Source organism: Scardinius erythrophthalmus, assembly GCF_964197995.2.
Source record: "Scardinius erythrophthalmus genome assembly, chromosome: 24".
NCBI classification, from domain to species: domain Eukaryota; kingdom Metazoa; phylum Chordata; class Actinopteri; order Cypriniformes; family Leuciscidae; genus Scardinius; species Scardinius erythrophthalmus.
This window is the reverse complement of record NC_138244.1, coordinates 25,275,943-25,294,768: the sequence shown is the minus strand read 5'-3', so window position 1 is coordinate 25,294,768 and position 18,826 is coordinate 25,275,943. Positions and strand designations below refer to the sequence as shown.

At 37.4% G+C, this 18,826-nt stretch overlaps 1 protein-coding gene across 5 annotated transcripts in view; it reads right to left on the bottom strand.

Annotated features, from left to right (window-relative positions):
• The window catches only part of ano5a (anoctamin 5a), a 40,783-nt gene that overhangs the window by 5,380 nt on the left and 16,577 nt on the right, over positions 1-18,826 (bottom strand). For 3 of the 5 annotated variants that reach the window (XM_081356106.1, XM_081356108.1, XM_081356109.1), the window contains 14 exons: positions 14,110-14,217; positions 12,899-12,967; positions 11,218-11,502; positions 10,391-10,501; positions 10,135-10,250; positions 9,077-9,211; positions 8,767-8,872; positions 8,603-8,663; positions 6,864-7,015; positions 5,806-5,886; positions 2,609-2,837; positions 2,086-2,264; positions 1,767-1,864; positions 1,401-1,531 (listed from right to left, as the gene is read on the bottom strand). In XM_081356106.1, coding sequence (XP_081212232.1) covers positions 1,401-1,531; positions 1,767-1,864; positions 2,086-2,264; positions 2,609-2,837; positions 5,806-5,886; positions 6,864-7,015; positions 8,603-8,663; positions 8,767-8,872; positions 9,077-9,211; positions 10,135-10,250; positions 10,391-10,501; positions 11,218-11,502; positions 12,899-12,967; positions 14,110-14,217 — 1,861 coding nt within the window. Of the gene's footprint in view, positions 1-1,400; positions 1,532-1,766; positions 1,865-2,085; positions 2,265-2,608; positions 2,838-5,474; positions 5,550-5,805; positions 5,887-6,863; positions 7,016-8,602; positions 8,664-8,766; positions 8,873-9,076; positions 9,212-10,134; positions 10,251-10,390; positions 10,502-11,217; positions 11,503-12,898; positions 12,968-14,109; positions 14,218-18,826 lie in introns of all 5 variants that reach the window. The other 2 variants (XM_081356107.1, XM_081356110.1) reach the window with 1 other exon arrangement.

Sequence of the window (18,826 nt, the reverse complement as noted above, 5' to 3'; positions counted from 1 at the left end):
ATTAACTACATGTACCAACTATAGAGTTACGGTTAAGTATAGGGTTTGGTTTAGTTACTTGTAATTATGCATAATTTACTGTTATTACTATAGTAAGTACATGCAACGTGTAACTACGTCACCTTAAATTAAAGTGTTACCAAAAAATGCTTATTTGGCCCCAGTGCAAAGTCTACTCATTTCACAGCAACGTATGAAATTAACACATGGGCAAGACATATTCATTTGAGATGAAATTATTTCATTAGCTTTCTTGTAGAGAAAAAGAATCAAGTATTCTAGAGGGTTGTGTAATAATTGATGGTAATATATTGCTTGTATCTTTTATATATGATTTTATATAAACACTCCTGGGCAAAAAAAAGGGCCAAGCCACAAATGTCTAAACACTAAGCTTGTTTTTGTCTTCACCAAAATGCAGTATTTAAAAAGCCATTGCTGTCTCAGAATGAAGTTTAATGTGATGAATCACAATAAAACACGAGTTGCATAAGCGATGTCTTCAAAAATCTGCTGAGAAATATAATAATAAATGCATTTAGCTCAGTGAAGCATGAGGAAGAGGAGCCTTTCAGCTGCTGCTTCACTGGGAATCTCATCTCATGTTTTGGAGAACAGGAGAATACAGCAGAAATGAAAAGCTCTTCTCTAAAGATGATCAGATGTTATTTTTGCTCCTGCTCAAACTGCAAACACAACCAAGAAGTGTCTTGAGAACGAGTCCATCAGGCTCATGTATAGCTCAGGTTTGAATGTTTGGTCTCACATTAAACTCAAACCAACTGGGAGACATTTTTCAACGTTTGAAGACATTAACAGTGAGCAGAACAACACTGACTCTTCTTCCTGTGGAAAGCCGTGCTGAGTTTCTTTATCTACAGTATTTGTGCTATTCTTGTTCATTTCCTGGCCAGTGATTTGTGATTAAAATGGTGAAGACCATTAAAAGATCCCTAAATATTTTTGAGAGATGAAACCATGCTGATGACCTGGGTCTGTGGTGGAGTAGTGGGTTTGATGTGTAATTAAAATTCCTAGAGTTTCTGAACAAATCTTTGGGGTTTGGACTGATGGGGCAGTGAACCTGAGGTTACCCCGTGAGTCAGTCCTAGAGCTCCTCCTGTCCGACTTTAGGGAAGAATCGGGTCCATCGGAGACGTCCGTTAGATTTCTTAGGCGCGCAGAAAAGACACCAGTGTAATCACCATGGGAAAATCTCAGAGTAAAACTGGGAGTTGTGAAAAACATGATACACCGGTGTTCCTTTTATAGCGGTTTTAATTTTCCTTGCTTTTATTTTGTGATTATTTTAAATCCTTTCTGTGTAAAGCACTTTAAATTGTATTGCACACTTTTGCTTTTGCCCAGGAGTGTGTGCGTGTGTCTGTGTCTCCACTCACCCATCTCCAGGTACTCGTAGAACAGGCCGAGCTGACTGAAGGTCTGGAGGTCATGATCCTGCTCCCAGCGGCTGTACAGACTCTCTGGATGATTACGAGCACTTCTGCTCACCCACCAGTTACGCAACCAGCTACATACATAAACATGGAGATATAGAAATATATAAAACACTACCCACTATCAATAAATAAGTCATTAACACTAATAAATAAATTAAAAACACACAGCCACATTGAGTGGATCTGAATTATTATACTCTGTTTAGTCATGACATTAAGTATTACTTAAGGTATATACTCTATTCATGCAACAAATAATGAAAGGTTATGAATATAATGTGTGATTATGATGTCATGGGGACTTACGGGACGAGCGCTTCCTGTATGTTCCCCCAAACCTGTTTACCCACCATCACTATCACTAACTGAGTGGTTAACTCAATCAAACAGCCGCCTGGCTCGCACTGGAAAGACAATTATGATCATCATAAATAAGTTCATTCATTATAATTTTATACAATAATATGCATTTTATTGTGCTTTAACTCTATACACAATTCATATAAATTTAAGTTACACAGACAATAATCCATTAATCCAATAATTCATCCATTATTATTTCAACATTTTAAAAGGTGAAATAATAATGGCATGGAAAAAAGTTCTGATGGGATGTCAGGTCTACCTCTTCATTTCTCAACCCACTCCATTTGCCGAACATGTAGGCATAGTTGCCAGGGTAACCCACAAATTTGCCCTTGAAAAAGGCGACGTAAAAACATGAGGAATAGTAGTTGACAAACTGGAAGAGGAACATCTTCACTGTTAGCTTGTTCTCGTACTCCACATGGGTTTTGGGAACCTCTGTGGACAAAACAAACAAGTGAATAAAAGTCAGTATGCAAACCTACAAACATATATTTATTACGGAAATACTTTAGTAATTCTACAATTACTTATTCACCAGCATTTATGAATTGATTGGAACATATCAGAACAATCCGTTCACAAATTGGAAGTTGCAAATGACAAATAAATACAATAAATTAATAGAATAGTTTTGGAAAAAAAATCTAAATGATAATAAATAACATTTATTTATAATCTTATTTAAATGTATTTATTATATTTATTAAAAAGTTACAACATTACTTGATTTTTTAGTCAGCATAATTGAGGTTAAAGGTTTGAGGTTAAGAAAGACTCACCCATATCAGTGATCTTGATGGCTACGCGCTCATACAGGAAGTTCAGAATCATGATGATGACGAAGTTGATGCAGGAAGCAGTTACGGATGTGGCAAACTGGGGTGTGATTAAGTTTCCAACTACATCCAGCTTATTGGTTGGGCTGTCCTTCATGATGCTGGCAAACGCCGCAAACACTGCCAGACGGTACGCTATCACACCGATTATACTGGCGATAATCAGAGAGATCTGGGTTTTGGGACGAGAGAGGTAAACGTCACACACACAAAACAACTCATTCACTGCAATTAGTATACAACTCAATTATTCATACAAAAATATTGTAATTTTTTTTGTTAATTAGAGCACTGTGGAAACTAGGAACTACGACATGCCAAAACAGTAACATGCCTCATGCTGGTAAAAACATGCATCCTTAGGCAAAATGCTGGTGATTTAACTTACTGACTCACTGATGTGTGATTCTGTGTCCATACAGTCCAGTGACTTATTAACATTCAATCATCAGTCTAACACAGATATTATGCAAATAGATATCTGCTGTTTAATATTTGTATATAATAGCTCTGTTTCAAAACTACTACCAACATAGGCAGCTTTTAAGAGTATATTTATATGAAAATGTACTAAAAAAAATGGAATACGTTTTTGCTTTGCATTTTAATGCGTACAGGCGACAACGGTTTCAAATCGATCCCGTTCACACGGATCCGTGAAAAAGACTAAAATCGCTGTATTCTGCTGTCAGGCCAGTAGTTGGCGATGTCACTTTGTAAAGAAACACACACGCCTATAGACTGAAAACGTAATTCGCATGCGTACTGTAAATTCACGGTTTTGTAGTTTACATGAAGACAATAATAGTATAATTTTCAAAAACGTGCACTTTGAAACCTCGTTTCAAAAGTTTGTGTTTTCAGGCCACCAGAACGCATACAAAGTTTATAGTTTTTGCTTGGAAACGATGTTGTGTAAACGCCACCTAACTGCAGTGAAATCTTACAGTAAGTTATTCATTTGGAACACTGCACAAAGGCAGTCATTAAATACAATACAATAATAATAAAGAATTTAATACGCAACATTAAACAAAAGGCGTTCTATATGCAAAGTTTACAGAAGATTTGATTCACAATGGATTTAAAATGTTTTTGATATTAGCATGTTGCTTAGCTAATGACACAAAACTCTAATAAGCATGGAAGAACATAGCACATGCATTTATTGAGTAAACAGTCCATTGCTAACTGACTTTTCAGCATTAAATAACATCTTTGCACATGATGCCTTAGACCTTGGGTGCTCAATCCTGTTCCTGGAGATCTAGTACCAACCTGCAGAGCTAGGGAGATCAACCCCGATCCAACACACCTGTGTGTAATTATCAAGAGTTTCTGAAGATCTTCATTAGCTGCTTCAGTTGTGCTGAATCAGGGTTGGATAAACTTTGCAGGAAGGCAGATCTCCAGGAGCGGGATTGGGAACCCCTGCCTGTATGTTGACAGCTCAGGCATTGGAACAGAGCTAATATATTCAATGGGGTTCAAAAATCTGAGACCACTAGTGAAAATGTTTTTGTCTATTTTGTAATGAGCAATTGGTTTTAATTTAAAAAAAAAAAAAAAAAAGTAAGAATTTCTAAGTATTTTGTGTCTCTATTTTGCGTAAATGACAGCAGCACTTGAGCTGAACCAAATCTGACATTATCCAGCATGGTTTGAAAATGATCCAAAGAGCATTAAACAAATTTGATTTTTTGATTATTGAAGAAATAGTGCAGAATCTCAAATATTTCTTGTTCACCTCATCACTGTGTCCTAACCAGATGCAACGGACGCCATGACACACGATAAAGGGTATCTTTTCCAAGGTAATCAGACCTTTTGTCCTATTCAACCATGACGGCGATACGCAATGAGCGATGGGAGTATATTTTAGAAACCGTTTCTACAACAACATACAAAATATGACGTTGATAATCTCATGTAATGATTATGTGCCTTAATTAAAGTGTAAGTTCCCCCAAAAATGAAAATTACCCCATGATTTATTCACCCTCAAGCCATCCAAGGTGTATATGACTCTTTCTTCTTTCATACAACGACAATCAGAGATATAATTAAAAATATCTTGGCTCTTCCAAGCTTTATAATGGTAGTGAATGGAGGATGATATTTTAAAACGGCCAAAAAAGTGCATCCATCCATCATAAAAGTGCTCCACACGGCTCCGGGGGGTTAATAAAGGCCTTCTGAAGTCAAGCGATGCGTTTTTGTAAGAAAAATATTAATTTTATATATTTACAAACTAAAATCACTAGCTTCCGACAGTTGATTGTGTTTGTTTGAAATAAGAAAGTCATATACACCTAGGATGGCTTAAGGGGGAGTAAATCATGGGGTCATTTTTATTTTTGGGTAACTTTTCCTTTAATGTTTAATTTAATGTGAGTTTGAATATCATTTTGCATGACCTTTATAGCCATACTGAAAGCCACAATGAAAAATTTACCTCAGACCTTGAAAATAAATTAAAGGAACCAATTGGCTGTGGTTTCTGATTGATTTTGTAGCGTCTCGTAGTTTTGTGGACAGATAAATAGAGGAATCTTATCGCATCGTGTCTAGTTAGGACATGGTGTTATGTCATAACATTTATGATGTTTAAAAATCTTAAAACTTTCAAGTTTCCAAGTTTAATTCAATTTTGAATCCCAGATTTTCAGTGTTGTCTAAGACTTTTGAACCCCACTGTATTTTTGTACATTATGTGCTAATATAAAAAGGTGACAACATTTGTACTTTACTGTATAAGGAAAATGAAAGTCTTAGTCTGCTATAAGTAGCAGACCGTTTTGATGCTCACCCAGAAGAGGACGGTGGCCCCAGACAGCATTGAGCGAGCACACTTGCTTGTTAGAGGTAAATAGGGCTCCATCTCCTACACAGCAAGCAAGCAAAGCAGGGAACATGAGCAACCACCACCACACACCTGGGACAGAAGCCCTAATCTAGCACTTTACTAGTGCTGTCAGTGTCCACAATGCTGTCTAGAGGACTCTTCCTGTTTCTAATGAGATCGCTAGAATCAGATCAATTCTACGACTAGCTGGGATCACACTGCGAGCAGGTCGCTAACGCTATACACACACTCACACACATCAAACCAATCTCTTTTCGTCCTGTGCCTGCCTTACCCACAAGACAACAGTGGTCCAGCACAGGATAAACCTGCCTGCTTTATCAGCTGGTGTCTGGTCTAGAACCCACTCCTGTTCCTATACAGCGTGAGCAAAGTCAAACAGACACGCAATTATCTAGTTTCTTCAGTCGGTTGGTGGATAAACTAACCTTGACGTCCAAACTCGGGAGTTTACCTTCGACTCTGTAAACTCATTTTCTGTCCATTTAACAGCAGATTTTTACAAACCCAATCTAAACCACATTCATATTTATATGGTTTGAAATTTAATTTGACTGCATTTCAGATTAACTAGTTTTCTCAACATTAACAGTAGATTTTACAGCTTTATGTGAATGTACAAGTGTCATTCACTATGTTCATCTTATGAAAGACTGAAAAACTTCATCAAATATGGACTGAGACAATTAGATTTGACCAGAGACCTTAATGCAGAGCAACATACTGAACATATTGTACGTCTATTCATCGGTCTCATTTTCATTTCATGTTAAACGACGCTGACTAATGGATCCACCTTACATCTCACAACTCACCAATATCACTGAGTCTGGTTAAACATTTTCTAACTAGACAAGTAACCCTTTTAATTTGCCTGAGTTTACAATTATGTACAGTTGAAAAAATATGATTGGCTAATATAAAATCAGCTGAAAGAAGAGATAAAACAATGAAGAACAGCTGCAATATAAGTTTGACAAACATTTAAATGCAGGGCAAATGGTGAAATTCAAGAAAATCTTGCAATGAACATTATGAGCAAACAACAAATTCTCTGTAGAATGAAGAAAAAAATGTCAGTAGCATAATACACTGCTAAATGAATCAGTCACTAAAATTAATTATAAATCCTTTATTCCTCATTCATGGTCCTGGAGAGTTGTTTCGTTCCAGCACACCTGAATCAAATGATGGCCAGTTGAACTGGAGCACATCTGGATCTAAAGTCTGTAGGTTAGTGGCTCTCCAAGAGCAGGAATGAAGAACACTGCTCTACGTGATCTAAATTTGACAACATAAAATCTCTGGGTCAGAAGGCAAATAGATGCTTACTTGTGTAACGTTGTTGAGCCGTCGACTGGTGCACTTGATCTCGTATTCGGGTCTAAGCTGCAGCTGTTGTTGCTCTTCCTCAAAGTCAACCAGATCCCACTCGTACTCCAGTCGGGCCTGACGCCGCTTCCAGAACTCCAGGAACAAAGTCACTGACACCGGAGGGAAATTACAGCTTAAAATTCATATACATTGTTCATCTGCATTCATGAAGAACTGCACATAACAGCCTGAAAATGTACTAAATATATATCCTTTAAAAAAAATGGTTTCCATGCAACCAGATGTCATGACATGCTAAATACAATGTTTATTGAAAATCTGGACTGTATGTGATGAAAACAAATGAATGACTGACAACTTTCCTAGTTTCCTAGTAGAAGAATCATCTATTACCATTAGAGTAAAAGGGAATATTAATTAAACAGGGCTGTCACCAACACATTTTTTTGGTAATCGAGAAATCTGTAGAATATTTTGACAATTGATCGAGTAATCAGATAATTGTGGTAAGTTAACAACAGCCTTTAAAATTACTTAAAATACTTATACTGTATAATAACAATGAGGCAATTATAAGTGGTTCAAATAAAGTTTTATGAGCAAGTAATCATATGGTTTTATTGAACAACACTGTTAAAATACATAAATATATTGATATTAAACATAATATAAACAATCAATGTTTGTACATTATGTATTATAACAAATGCCTGCAGAGGGCACCAACAGCCTGGCAATTGTTTTTATTACACATTGATTACAGCATGATCAAATCCTTGATTAATATTGGCCAAATAACATTTAATCCACTAAATATTTAGCCACTTCTTTACAATTGAAATGCTATGAGGGTTTAAACTTTCATTTTGAATTTGCGATGAACAACAATTTGTATATTTAGAAACATATTGATGTATTCTTTTGTGTTGGCATGGGCACATTACAAATCTGGTGAAATGGTGCACGCTGTATTCCTAGATGAATGTTATAAGCAACCCAAACTCACAGCATACGCAGAGATGGAGTTTGTTAACCGAGCTAACACAATGAAACACAAAGCTTGTCAGACTTGTGCGTTCCCAAATACACATTATTGGAAACCCAAACAAACAGCACATGAAGAGATGCGTGGAGCAGAATTTACTGTGAACGGAGCCGCTCTGAGACGCTGGAAGAAACACGCAACCTGCACTCATGTAAATGATTAAAGCGCTGCGCTCCACTCTGAAACCCGCAGCGCATATATATTTTTAATTGAATAGCAGACTTTGTAATTTCACAATAGTATGCTACATTATACATTCAATTTTTTATATATTGTGCAGCCTTAGAAAACAGTCTAATAATGCGGTTTGTGGTTTCTCGTCCTTGAAATGCGCCACTTCCAGTATTTTGCTAATTAAATTGCAAAGTAAATTGCAATTCAATATTTTTTTTTTTATTCGAGTACTCACATTTAATCAATGAATCGTGACGGCCCTATTTATAAACCTTAGTCAAGGTATGTGTCATTTTTATCATGATCATAATAATTAAAACCAAACTAATTAAAACTACATCTGCACATTCTCTTAAATTATGGCCCATCCCTATTTTCATTGGCTGATCAACTGGCACCCAGCTGTACAAAAGTATGATGAAAAGCAGACAGTAGTTTGAAGTAACAAATACAGATAACAAAACAATTGTAGAACCAGCACAGAAACGTTACAAAGAGCTAAAAACTCTTTACTCACCCCATATTCCCATGAATATTGCAAAGAACACCGTGGCTGTGTTGTCAAACAGATATGATTGCTAAAAGGCGAGAGAATGCATGACTTTACATCAAAAAGTATGCAAAAAAACACGCTCCATAAAAAAATTGTTACACCATTTAAACCTTTTTACGTTTACTCACCCACGAAGAGCTACAGGTTGTGCTGAGCTTCCAGTAGCCGCATTTCTTATCGCAGAGAGGACACATGACAATCTGCCCACCAATGGTCTCATTACAGATCTCTTTACTACAGAAGACAACAAAAACTGTCTCAAAATTTGTTTCTGTGAACCCAAACTCATAACTTGTGTCTTAGGCCTCTATGTGTTTCCGAAATGTGTCTGAGTGATTCTTAATGCATTGCACTCTCAGCACTGCCACAAGGGGCGCTAAAGCAGGCATTAGCATGAACTGTCTTCTTCTACACTCAGTTTTCTAGCCTCATCCTCACCTCCAGACATTGTTCTCAAAGGTGGCCACACCATAGATGAAACAGAGTAGACCAACAACTGCGGCATAAGACAGCATCTCTGTGTAGAAACCCAGCCAAGCGAAGTAGATGCCGATCTTCTCTCCATAGTACTTCCTTTAGTACAGGAATCAGAAATTATTCAATGAAAATGTCCATCCACTTCCTCAAGGTGTCAGCAAAAGTAACATGCATCACATTCTCTCTATTTAATATTGAGTATTTTATGTATTGAGTTCATTTCTTTAACAAAAGCTATGGTGCAAAGTATGCGTCAGCATTTAACGGTAAATATTTTAGTATATGCATATGACTGTTTATCACTTGTAATGTTATACTGGTGCATACAAATTAAAATGTTTAACCATTCTTCCTTGTGTTCATTAAGAAAAAAACATCTATAAAATGTCTTGATTTTAACTAGATTTCTACTGTTTTAGCTATTGCACTGTGTGAATTTCTGTACCCTAGTGCTACTGAATTGAAAAAACAGGTTTCATGAGCACTTGGTCAAACCAGAGGGTAGTTCCGCCCCTGACTACTGTTCGAATTATGTATGTATATACATGTATTTCAACAAACACTAAATACAATTTTAACCTTTTTGTAAAAAAAAAAAGATTTAATCTATTTGCCTACAATTGTCACATGTGGTTTAAGGCAGACAGAAGAGTAACTTTCCAACACAAAGTTTAGTGACAAATATCCAATGGGCAAACAGGCAGGGCAACACACACTTAGGATAATGGTGATCGGACAGAGAATGAATGTGAGGGACCAACTTATATAGCAAACACAAATGAGGATGATTAATAGAACACAGCTGAGACAAACTGAACAAAGGAACACATGATGAACACAACCTAAAAGTTCATGATAATGAAACTAACTGAACATAGTGTGACAACAATGGCTGTTTAAGATGATGTTTCTTCTTGATTGAAAAATAAAAATAAATAATATCTTAAAATATCAAGATAATTTTTTAAACTGTTTTTCTTTGGAAGTTAAATACAAACCAAGGCTGCGGTTGGCCTTACCGGATGAGGTTGAGCGGCTGCTCCTTGTAAAAGCGGCTGAAACGGGCCCAGTGTTTATACAGGGAATAGCGTTCGCTCTCACAGTTAGCATCACGAGACTTGTTCCAGTACCTACACTACAAAAACACACATTGACGTTAGTTTTTCAACAGAGCAAAACCTTTTGAATCATTGCCACCATTTCAAGTCTCCAGAGAAACATCGACTAAGTAGGTTTGATGGTTTTGAGGCACATCTTCCCATGTAAAAGACCTACGTCATGCAGAGGGAAGGCAGATGTGTAGGTCCCGTTGTTCAGCAGCCTCTTAATGCCCTTCTTGTCCTTGTCATCTTTACTGTATGGAATTCGGGAAAGGAGGTAATATACCTACGTGGAGAAGAAAATAAGCCAAGCCTTTGGTTACAGGGCAGTTCCTTAGTAAAAGCTAAAAAAGTCTACTTCTCTGCTCTGGAAGTTTAGAGGTTAGTACGACCACACTGTAATGGAGGTTGTTTAATAAAATGTAATATCTTTATACATCTGTTATTAATGTAGTTTATACCTGTGATGGTAAAACTAATTACTCCAGTCTTCAGTGTCAAATGATCCTTCAGAAATCATTCTAATATGCTGATTTGGTCCTCAAGAACCATTTCTTTCTTTTTTCATTGTTGAAAACGTTTTTGCTGCTTCATATTTTTGTGGAATCTGTGAAATACTTAAAAAGTCTGGGTTAAGCATGACTTAAAAAAAAACTAAAAACTTTTATTCAGCAAGGACATGTTCAATTGATCAAAAGTGACTATAAGTGAGAAAAGTAAATACGTTTATACTTTTACCAAAGATTTCTATTTTAAATAAATGCTGTTTATTAAAAACTTTCTTTTAAAAAAGAATCCTGAAAATGGTTTTCAACATTGTTAATAATAAGAATCATTATTAATAATTGAGAACTAACAGTAACTGATTATGTTTGAGCACCAAATCAGCATATTATAATGATTTCTGAAGCATTGTGGGACACTGAAGACTAAATGCCTTTTATATATAAAATAAATCTAAGTATTTTTGGCATTTCTAATGCCTAGTAACGTTTTTCTTACGATCCTGTTCCTCGTGGACGGAGGAAAGAAGGTTTCTTTATCTTCGATGAGGAAGAAGTCAATCTTGCTCTTGTCAAACGTGTAGGTGAAGTAATCCGGCTCAGGATTCATCACATGATCAGGCAGACGGTAGGGCGTGAAGAGCCAGCTCATGGGCACTTCTTTTTTAGCTGGAATATCATTGACTTTAAAAGGCACTTTGATTTTCAGAACATCTGCATATGTTGCCAGCACTTCCCATGGTACGTGGATCTTCAGGAAGTATGTCTTTCCATCTTCCGACTCCTGGAAAGACACACATGTGACACATAAGAAAAGTGTGAACTTGTTTATACATTTTTACTAATGCCCTTTCTGGTACACTTTTCTTTTTTTATGCACAGTATCAGGTAAAAATGAACATTGCATCAGCACAATCATTCATGCTTCAGGAGAAATACATTTTTAGTAAAAAGAAGATAAGAAGATGTTTTGAACAATGTCGGTAGACAAACAGTTAATGGGCCCCATTGACTGCCATAATGGAATTCTGGCATTTCTATGGTTCAAAACTCAAAGGTCCCCATCCCAATTATTTGCTAAAATGTCTCCTCGTGTTCTGCAGAAGAATGGAAGTCCTCAGGTTTGAACAGACATGAGGGCAAGAAATGGTGACAGAAATTAAGCGTAGCGTCAGTTCTGGCAGGCCACGTTAGACAAGCTCGCATCAGCTGACTCTCAGCTGATCAACGTCTACCTATAGGAATACGACGCCTATCACTGTATACATATATAAGCTCCTTCAGTATTATCAGCAGCTATCGCGTTCTCAGGAGCTAATTCCCTCCTCCATCTCCAGCTCCCCCTCTCATCAGTCAGGATTTGGCCTTCTGAGTGCCCTTTGAATCAGAATACATTTTCGAAATTATGTAATACTTTAAAATCTTGAATTAATGATATCTGCAATACATTTATGTTGGTTCTGTTCTGTTTCCCTTAAGGGGGGTTAACGCTGCGCTCCTGCTCTTATCCACGCTGGGCTGTATGGATGCGCAGGGAGTTCTTGCCCAGAACAGAACCATACCGCCAATCCAAACTATATGATAATGGTCAATCGTATTTGGCGATAATGGTCCTGACAGAACTTGTATGTAAGTGAAGAGACCATATTACTCCTGTATTGATTTCATTACATTGGTTACCGATTCGATACAGAATACAGTATAAAGTGTTATTATATGGTTTCAAATCTCTCCATCATGGCTTAGCAACTAAGTAAATCTCTGATTTAATTAGTTTACATAAACCTTTGAGATCTCTTTGCTCCAATGATTAGCTGTGTCTGCTGATCGCGCTTGAAATATAGAGGTGATAGAGCTTTTTTGTTATTCTCATGTACAGCACTTTGATACCCACTGTGGTTTTTGAAAGTGCTCTAGAAATAAAGTTGAGTTGAGTTGTGTGTTAACATGAAGTTCACTGCCCTCTAATGGATACTAACTGCTAAAACAATCCTTTATATTGTACCCAGCTAAACAAATACGATGAAATATATTGCTAATGATCAGACATTGCAGAATCATAATAATCTAGTGCTTATGAATCAATATATTTATTTGTGAGATACAGTGAGAACTAATCTGATGACGTATCGCTGTCCTGAAATGGCTTGTTGGTGGCATATGTGAATTGTTTTACTCACAGATTTGTCCTCAGTCTCCAGGTCAAGTCCGGCTTTCTGTAAGTTAGCCTCAAACTCCTTCCTTCGATCCTGCATGAAAGATCAATAACACATCTGACAATCAGAGTTGTGCTTTTGGTGCAATACATAGTACATAATACATAGTACATGGCTCAAGAAGGGTGTCTGGTAACTACTTATGACAAGATTATTTCTGTCTGCAGAGCTGTATGTGTGTGAAGTGTGTGTGAGTTCCAGCCCAGGCCTGGTAAAGCACATAATTTATGAGTAACAAGAATGTGGAAGTACACAAGACTATGACACACACACAGTGGTGTGAGAAGGGCTGACAGCACAGTTTGGGGGCTACTGAGAGTGCTCATCTGGAGGACAGAGTTGAAAGCTTTTTCTCATTGTCTACGTGTGTGATTGATTGTAACTAATAAAATTTAATATTTTTACTTTTTTTACAACTGATTTTTTTGTTGGATATAATTGTGTATTTATGACTAATATTTCACCATACTAAAGCTGCGTCCCTAATGACGCACTATACACTTATACTCCATGTACTCATGTATTATGTACTCATCCGTGTAGTGTATAAACTTTATAAGGTTATTTTGTCATTCAACATCGGAGTCTAAAAAGCTATTCCACAGGTCGTTTTTCCTGTTAATTTAGGGCACCATCCGGGTATTTAAAGTGCGCATTTTCTTTTTGGAATTTTCAGTGTAATTTTTAACATAATGTATGCCTTAAATCAATTACATGACCAATATTGAAGTCTTTTCTTAATGCGACGTAAATTATGTACAGTAGGCTTATCAAATCAGAGATACAAGTACTTAGCACTCTCACTTTCACCATGAGAAAGTTTATCTAGGATGCCTTAAATGTTTATGACAGCTAGTGTTATCAGCAGTGTGAAGATACGCACAGTCGGTTAGATCTACAGATCTACTGTAGATTGAGATAAAACCACAAAACTCATTTGACCCAAAATTAGCTACATTTACTAACATGTTTTTTAAGTGGCTTGCAGAAAGTCTGACTCAGTGCTAATCATTATTTGTAAGGATTAGGATCAGTCATTGTTTTGCAGGATTACTATTCAGTTTACAAGTTAGTCATTTGTTTAGCAAATGACTCCCCCAACACATCCACACACACAGTTCACAGAGGGAAGCCAAATGTTATTATATGAATACATCATAGAGTGGATAACAAACCTGTTTCTTTTCTCCATCCTTGTCGTCAATGTAAGACAGAACAAAATCTATCCTCCGTACGCCATCTCTGAAGTACACAGAATCCTTACTCTGCTGCTGCTTATCCACCTGCACAAACACAAAGTTTTTTTTTTTTACATTTATTTGAACAAAGTCAAGCTTTTATACAAAGTACTGCAGCTTTATAATGTTTTCTATATCATCACAATAAAGGATGCATAGAAACAGAGCTTAAACATGAGTATTAAACATGACAGAGACTATAGTAGTTTCAAAACTTCAAACCAATTCATAAGTCTGCTGTTTAACTTCACACACAAAGAAAAAAAAAAATTCAACAATTAAAACCTGAACAAATACTTCAGCACAAGCTGCATGCTAAAGAAAAGCCAGACTTTAAATGCAGTCACATTTACAACATTGTACTACAATTTTTCGAAATCCAGTCATTTCAATAGGAATCCACACGATCTAACATTTCTTCATACAAAAGTTGGTAACATGGACCAACAGAAAGCTATTTGTTTTGTTTTTTAAGTGACTTCTGTCTGAGCCGTGCTTCATACATTGCTACATTATTGACAATGGACAATATTTCCCCTCACATAGTCCCTGCTTGCGAGGTAGTACTTTTTCAAAGTACAGGAACTTTCAGGGGTGGGACTTGGGCCCTGAACATGCTGATTGGTTGAGTTCACGCAGAATTTTGATTGGTTGACTCCATGCAGCGTTTTATTTCAACCACCATTTTTTAAAGTCTGTTGCGGTACGTGCAGTAACAGTCGTCTGCTATTCGAATCAACAATGGAGTTAAAAAAATATGACCGATGACGAGGTTCAGGCTTTATTAAGCTTAAATTCAGAGGATGAAATCCAGCAGGAACTGGAAAGTAGCGCGCAGTCCTACGTCACCAGACTATTTGCCTAATCTTCATGGTATTCTAGACCACGATAGAAACACAGACAGCAACAGGTCTGGGGGAAAAAAGTTCCTGGGACAAATTGTTGCGGGTTATTTCGGGTGGAAACGTGGCTTATGTGTCTAAAGAACTTTCAAGGTCCGATAGAAATTATCCATTTCCTACAAACTAAAGCCTTATACACCGATGAGCCATTACATTATGACCACCCATCCTTGAGCAATCAGTGCAGTATATATGCCACCCGAGGACCGGCTTTTGGTCATTAGACTGTTCCGTGTCAGAATGTAAAAGCTGCCGATTTATCGGAGTTTGATAAAGGACAAATTGTGATGGCACGGCGCCTCTGGACTTCGATCTCGGAAACGGCGCAGCTTGTGAGTTGTTCATGTGCCGCTGTAGTCAATACATATCAAAATTGGTGCACAGATGGCCAAACGACGAACCGTGATCCAGTCGAGTGTGTCAGCAGCTCATTGATGCCAGAGGGGAGTGGAGACTGCTGTGCATTTTTCACAGCGACTACAGGGCCACAGTGCGACAAATCACCAGCAGTTACAACAGCGGTGACCAGAGAAATGTGTGACAGCACACAGTTCATCACAGCCTTCTGCATATGGGCCTAAAGCAGCTGACGACCCAGCCGGGTGCCCATGTTAACTGTACGCCATCACCAGCAATGCCTGGAATAGGCCCAAGATCATTGAGATTGGACTGTGGTTGATTGGAATAAAGTGGCCTGGCCTTGTGAATCAAGATTCCTGGTGCATCACGTCGGCAGCCGAGCGCGGATATGCCGATTACCAAAAGAGGCAATGGCACCTGGATGCACTTTTGGGCTTTTATGCTGTGGGCGATGTTTCCTTCCCAATAGCACAATCCCTTACTGCTGTCAGGTATCTGTTAATGCCTTTGCCTCCAAATTCACCTGACATGAACCCAATCAAACATTTGTGGTTCGACTTGGAAAAGCGGTTTCGCCAGCGGTTTTCGAACTGGAGGACCTGTTGCTGACATTATGGTACCCGATACACCAATAGATCTATCACCACCTTGTAAAATCAATGCCTCGCCGCATAGTTTTGTGGGCTAAAGGAGGTCCTAAAGGAGGTTATTAGGTAGGTGGTCATAATGTAATGGCTCATCGCTGTATATACCAAGCAGTGCGGCTCGTCGATTTTGAGGAGAAAATGGGAGAGGTACGATTTAATGTTAATACAATTCCTCTGTTGGTAAAAAAATAAAAAATAAATTAAAAAAAATAGCCAATAGTGTTCAAATTTACAAAAGCTATCAGTCAAACAGTATCTACAAATTAAAAACGAAGAAGCTTCCATGCCTAAGCTGGATATATAGGCTACAGCTTCACTAAATGGCCCAGCACGCTCTTTTAAAACGGACATTTAAGAAGGGATGGATGTTTGCTTCAAGTGATTGTGGGAATTTATATTTGTATTATATTAATGTATGTGTAATTTTCTTTACAGTTTCTGTCTAAAATTTACCAAAAAGCCATTTAAAACAGTTAAGTAAATAATAAATATTCATCATCGTCATCTCCATCCTCGGCAGGGTATCCCCAGACATTACAATTTAGTGTGCCTTCTCTATTTTAAAACCCACGAGCCGCCACTCATACCAATAATAATATTTATGTAACAAAACACTGGTGTCCTATGGAAGCTTGTTTCCGCCACTGAATAAAAAAATGTAAAAGATAATTGCGACTTTTTATCTCACAATTACGAGTTTACATCTCACAATTCTTACTTTATTTCTCAGAATTGCAAAATACAAAGTCAGAATTCTAAGAATTCTGACTTTATAACTCGCAATTGCGACTTTATATCACACAATTCTGACTTTATAACTGACAACTGCGACTTTATACCACGCAATTCTGACTTTATAACTCGCAATTGCGACTTTATATCACACAATTCTGACTTTATAACTGACAACTGCGACTTTATATCACGCAATTCTGACTTTATAACTCGCAATTGAGACTTTATATCACACAATTCTGACTTTATAACTGACAACTGCGACTTTATATCACGCAATTCTGACTTTATAACTCGCAATTGAGACTTTATATTGTGCAATTCTGACTTTATAACTTGCAACTGTGACTTTATATCACGCAATTCTGACTTTATAACTCGCAACTGTGACTTTATATCACACAATTCTGACTTTATAACTCGAAACTGCGACTTTATATCACGCAATTCTGACTTTATAACTCGCAATTGAGACTTTATATTGCGCAATTCTGACTTTATAACTCGCAACTGCAACTTTATATCACGCAATTCTGACTTTATAACTCGCAACTGTGACTTTATATCACACAATTCTGACTTTATAACTCGCAATTGAGACTTTATATCACGCAATTCTGACTTTATAACTCGAAAATGCGACTTTATATCGCGCAATTCTGACTTTATAACTCGCAATTGCGACTTTATGTCAGGCAATTCTCAATTGTGAGATAAAAAGTCTGAATTGTGAGATAAAAACTCGCAATACCTTTTTATTTTTTATTCTGTGGTTACTATTACTTCCATAGTGTCCACACCAACGGACAATGACATTCTGTTTATTACAGTATTGGATTAGAAAAATGAATATAACAAATAAAATAAATGTTGTGTTTTTAATCAGGGTTTGGGTTAATGTTAATGTTAGGCCCATTCACACCAAGGACATTTATTATAACTAGGGCCAATCGGAATCCACCTGACTTAAAACAGCTTAAGCATTTAAAGCGTCAAACGACAAAACTGTAGTGCGCTTATACTGTAACATCCCAGAAGGGAGGTTTTGTCATATCTTTGTTCATTTCTAGGGATAGCCGAATTGTACACACTTTCAATAAACCTTGTGGCCAAACCAAATTTGAAAGCCAGCTCATGGTCCTTTCTGTTCCCATCCCTCTCTTTCTCTCACACTTCCTGTTCACTATCCGCTATACTAATTAAGGCAAAAAACACCATTAAAAAAAGATACTGTGATACTTAATAATTAGGTAGAATGACAATTAGCATGACACAGCTCTCAACTAGTAACTCTCTTCCTCTCCTACAGTTCAAAGGATTGCATTATACAGCAATGTGATTGCTGCCACCTACTGTTCTGGACAATCTGATAGTCTGATGTAAAGATGTAAACACTGAGGAAGGCCTCTGCAGAGATACACAGGCAAGTGTATTAAAACCTATATTAATCTCAGTTTACGAGCTGCATGACAACACTGACCGGATCAGCCCTGAGAGCGACATTTTTAACCTAGAATAACACTGGCATTACCCACGGTTAAAAGACTGCAGGCTGTATTTTGAGCCAGTTCTGCTCCAGCCCTGTCAGTCTGCAGCTGTTCTCCAACAACTAAAAATAACTTACATACACTGCATAACACAAACAAATACAGCCGGTGACCACAACGGCAACCGGGCATAAAACACCTCTACATTCTCTCACAGCCACTTCCAGAGATGTGACCAAGCCGATCGACATTTCAATGAGGTTTAACACCGCTGATTTACTTATGCCATTCCTACAAACAAAACAAAGCAGTCGACGAATAACACATCCCTACTACAGTACGCAAGTAATACACACCAACATGCATTAGTAAAAGCAATTACCGCTGGCTAGTAATGTCAGGACACTGCTAAACACATCCCCCAGAGATCCTCCTCCGTTATTCCACAAACAGCTGGCGGAAGATGGAAGAAGCAGAGAGAAATGGAGATAAGAGAAACATTTTACCTCCAGTCCATCTATCA